Source organism: Plectropomus leopardus, unplaced genomic scaffold, assembly GCF_008729295.1.
Source record: "Plectropomus leopardus isolate mb unplaced genomic scaffold, YSFRI_Pleo_2.0 unplaced_scaffold28602, whole genome shotgun sequence".
Taxonomy (NCBI): Eukaryota; Metazoa; Chordata; class Actinopteri; order Perciformes; family Serranidae; genus Plectropomus; species Plectropomus leopardus.
This window is the reverse complement of record NW_024631160.1, coordinates 1-3,961: the sequence shown is the minus strand read 5'-3', so window position 1 is coordinate 3,961 and position 3,961 is coordinate 1. Positions and strand designations below refer to the sequence as shown.

At 38.8% G+C, this 3,961-nt stretch overlaps 1 protein-coding gene across 1 annotated transcript; it reads right to left on the bottom strand.

Annotated features, from left to right (window-relative positions):
• Positions 1-456: 456 nt before the first annotated feature.
• Positions 457-2,390, bottom strand: LOC121938141 (ras GTPase-activating protein-binding protein 2-like; the record flags this gene model as incomplete). The annotated part of the gene is made up of 6 exons (XM_042481419.1): positions 2,247-2,390; positions 2,080-2,161; positions 1,406-1,579; positions 1,005-1,095; positions 775-880; positions 457-637 (listed from the first exon to the last, which is right to left on the bottom strand). Coding segments are annotated over exons 1-6 (729 nt in total), but the record flags the coding sequence as incomplete, so codon positions are not given.
• Positions 2,391-3,961: the final 1,571 nt, after the last annotated feature.

Genomic DNA, 3,961 nt, shown 5'->3' with positions numbered 1-3,961 from the left:
TATATGGGTGTATGTGTGCATGTATGTATATGTGGAGGAGCATACATATGTATGTGTATGTATGAACATGAATATACAGAGAGAGATTTTTATCTTATATTACTTTAGATTATTGTATTTACTTTTCTAAATATACTTTCCGGTTGTAAAAGGAAAAAACAACAAAAACAGGAGCGTTGATGTAATGCTGGTTTAAAAAGTTTCATTTGTATAAAGAGTGCATTACTATAACTTATTGCAATCAATAACAAAAAAAACAAAACAGCAAAGTCATGATTGTATGCAATACTCTGAAAAAATAGAAAATACATCTAGAATTGCTGATGCATCAAACAAAGAATGTGAGTTTAACTGTTAACGTGATTTTGGCACGTCGGCTTAGATTCAGTGAACTCGGACTGGTTATTCAGGAAACCACTGAGAAATTAAACACGTGCAGACACACGCCAGTCTCACCTTGGGAGGCTCCTGGGTGTTGGGTGGGGACTCCACAGGGACCGGTGACTGTGCTTTCTCCTCCATCTCTTCCAGAACCTTCTCATCTACTTCAGGCTTTATCTCCTCTACTTTGGGCTCAGGTTCAGGCTCCGGCTCGGGTTCTGGAGCTGGCTCCTCCATGGGCTCCTCTACTCCGTTACTACAGAGCACAAATCAGCATGTTGTCACTTCAAAAGATAAACGAGCTCAGCAAGGCAAAATCATTTATACTAGATGCTTTATAAAGAGAAAACACACTAATAATATTATTGAGATTATGATAAATGATTAGCGTACGCGACAGGGTGGGGTTCGTAATAGGTGGTGCTGTTGGGGCTTTCTTGAAGTGGCTCAGGGGACGGCTGCCTCTCGTCTGGCTCCTCTTCAACTTCCTCCTCCGATTCTAAGACAGAGCAAGGAAATAAAAATCTTTTCATCAGCACCCTCATATTTAAGCATGAAATCGTGAACTAAAAAACTCATAAATAAAACACTATTTATTTGAGGATTATTTTTGGACATCCTACCCTCATCAAGCTCAGCTTCAGAGTCTCCAAATACCTCGTCCTCGTAACGGAAGATGTCGTTGTGGACGTAGAACTTGTTTGCCACGGAACCCTAAGGAAATTTTATAAATCCACACATATTTTAATGATCGAGTGTCCGCTTTAACGATCAAATCTCACATTAAATTCAAGGACCACAAAGAATGATTTGTCATTAATTTCTTAAAAGCAACAGGAGCTCATCTCCTGCTATCAGCTCCAATAAAATGTCCAAAATTTCCATGTACAGTTATTAAGGCAGAAATAGAAATCATTACTAATTACTGATGTCATCAGTAAACCTTGATGCCTGTTCATGGTACAGAAAGGTAGGTGTGTGTGTGTGTGTGTGTGTGTGTGTGTGTGTGTGGCGGGGGGCTTACCTCAGGAGCCAGCACAAAAGTTTGCATAAACTTCCTCATAGGCTGACCATTGTTGGACAGTTCTCCGAGGACTTGCACCACGACTCCATCGCTCAGCGTGGCATGAGCATCCACATGCCTGATCTTTGTGTGGCATTCACTGAACTGCAGGGACATGACCTTCTTGTGGATTTCCTACAAGATGCGGAGACAAGTGGATAAACAAAAAGGATTATGAAGAGAGAAGGAAGAGACAGACTGGCAAATACTGACACTATCTTGAAATTAAAAAGACATTTCCCTGCTCTAATTGCTGATTCCATTTTACTTCAAGAATCAACACACTGAGGTCTTCCTGTACTTTCACATTCATTATTCAGCTCAACCTTGAAAGCAGAGTGAGGATTCACATTTTTATATCTGACTCAATTTTGGCAAAACTCAATCAACAGAAATACTTGGCGAAGGAAATAAAAAGTTGTTACAAAAAAGGCAGAAAGTTTTATAAAATGTGAAAGTTGTGTAAGCACCGTTTTCTCCGACATCTATTCCTTCCTCATGATTAATTTTGTGCTATATTCAATTTCATCAAAAAGAATACTATATTATCAACAATTTAAATAAAAAATGTGCGCCTGACACCTACTACACCGTATATTCAACCTGAATCTCCATTATTGAGCCGCAGTACTTACCGCTTGCCCATACACCGCTTCTGCCAGTTTCCCACTCGGGTCAAGTCCTCCATGAACATAGGAAGAATTCCTCCCATAAAACCTAACGGCAAAAAAGATATCACAGTCAAAGAGCATTATTGACACCAACAGTTTCAGTGTCTACCGCATCGCATTTTGGTAATTACCTGTGCAGGAAGTCTGGTGCCTTGTTTAAGAGTGTGTAATACTGCCTCACAAACTCCCGCCCTACAAGCAGGGGACTTGGCTTCTCCATCACCATTTCTTTGGTAAACAATATTAAGTGCTGAAACAGAAGATAAACAAGTATTCAACTGTAATGATGCCATCTAGAAGTAGGAGATAAAACACAAAGTTGACAGTTAAGTAGGTAGACTTAGATTAATAAATAGGCAATGCAGTCTTATACTGCAGCCTTACAATAAACTATACCATCATAACGACTATTTTACCTTGTATTTTCTTAATTAAGTACTTTGTACTTTCTTAATTAAATTTTTGTTCATGACTAAAGTTTATGGTCATTATGAAGACTCTGAGTGCACTGATACTCTGCTCACGACCAGGAAGCCGAATTTAACATAATGTATCTTATTAAAGAGACTGAGAAATAAATCTGTGCATATATCCCCATTAAAACATTTGCTAAAACAACAAATCTATGGTGGCCTAAAAGTTTTACACAGTACTGTATACGTAATGTGTTTTTCACATTTTCTCCACATATTTTACTACTTGATGTAAAACAGAAGCTCTACAACACAGTTACAAGAACTGGAGATTTTAACTTTCAAGAAGTTGGATTTGTTGCAGAGTTGTACCTAATTAATTAGCAACTGAGTGTAAGAGACAATAACTTGAAAACACGTCAGTCTGACAGCTACACGGATCGTTTAAGGTCAGGCCATTTTAAGGAAGTCCACATGAGTATACAAGTACGTTTGTTGTACCTCAAGTGAACAGGACAGATGTGTTTGGTTAGCAAGTATAGGAAGTACAAAAGGTGAATAAAGTCTCCTTTCCGCAGGAGACAGTTTCGCTTTCTTTGTCTCATAAAGCCCACGTTTCATCTGACCCACATCAATCCTGTGGCAGGAGTAAGACAGCTGACTGTTTAGCTAGCTGGCTAACAGACTAGCTAACACTCAACTGCGCCATCACATTCATCCAATGAGACAAAGAGAAAAACTGGCTGTATATAAAAAGCGATGCGGCTGGTGCAGTCGTTCAAGTTTGACAGCCGAGATAACGAACTTTAATTAAATCATACTGTTAAAAAATGTACATCGTGTGACACACAGCTGAGCATCCCTTTGTAGATAAGTGGCCTTCTGTGTGAGCTAGGCCTTTTATGTCTATGCTAACAACATTTTGCTATGTCTCACATTTGTCGCATGTTCGTTAGCCATTTGACATGGCAGATGCGTGATTTACATCATATCTTCTTGTTCTGGATACGGTGCGGCCTCGTTGCCAGCTAGGTCAACGTAATGTAAACTGTAAAAACAACGGGAGGAATATAAACTACCGGCCTCTTTGCTGTCATCTTAAATAGCTAACGTTAGCCCCGGCACACAGAAAATCAACGCCAAGCTTGCGACGACGCTGAAGTCAGCTTTAGATTCGTGGCTTCCTATTAGTAGTTAAGGGGGGCGTTAAGGGAAACGTAATTTACACTGCTTTACCTCAACGTTGTCTGACATCCAATTTCAGATTTTTGAAACCTTTATTCTATTCATGACAATGCAAAAACGAAGATTTTACTGCGTTTTTTAAACATCTAAGCCACATTGTGCCAGAAACCACTATACCTACACAGACATATATATATATATATATATATATATATATATATATATATATATATATATATATATATCTC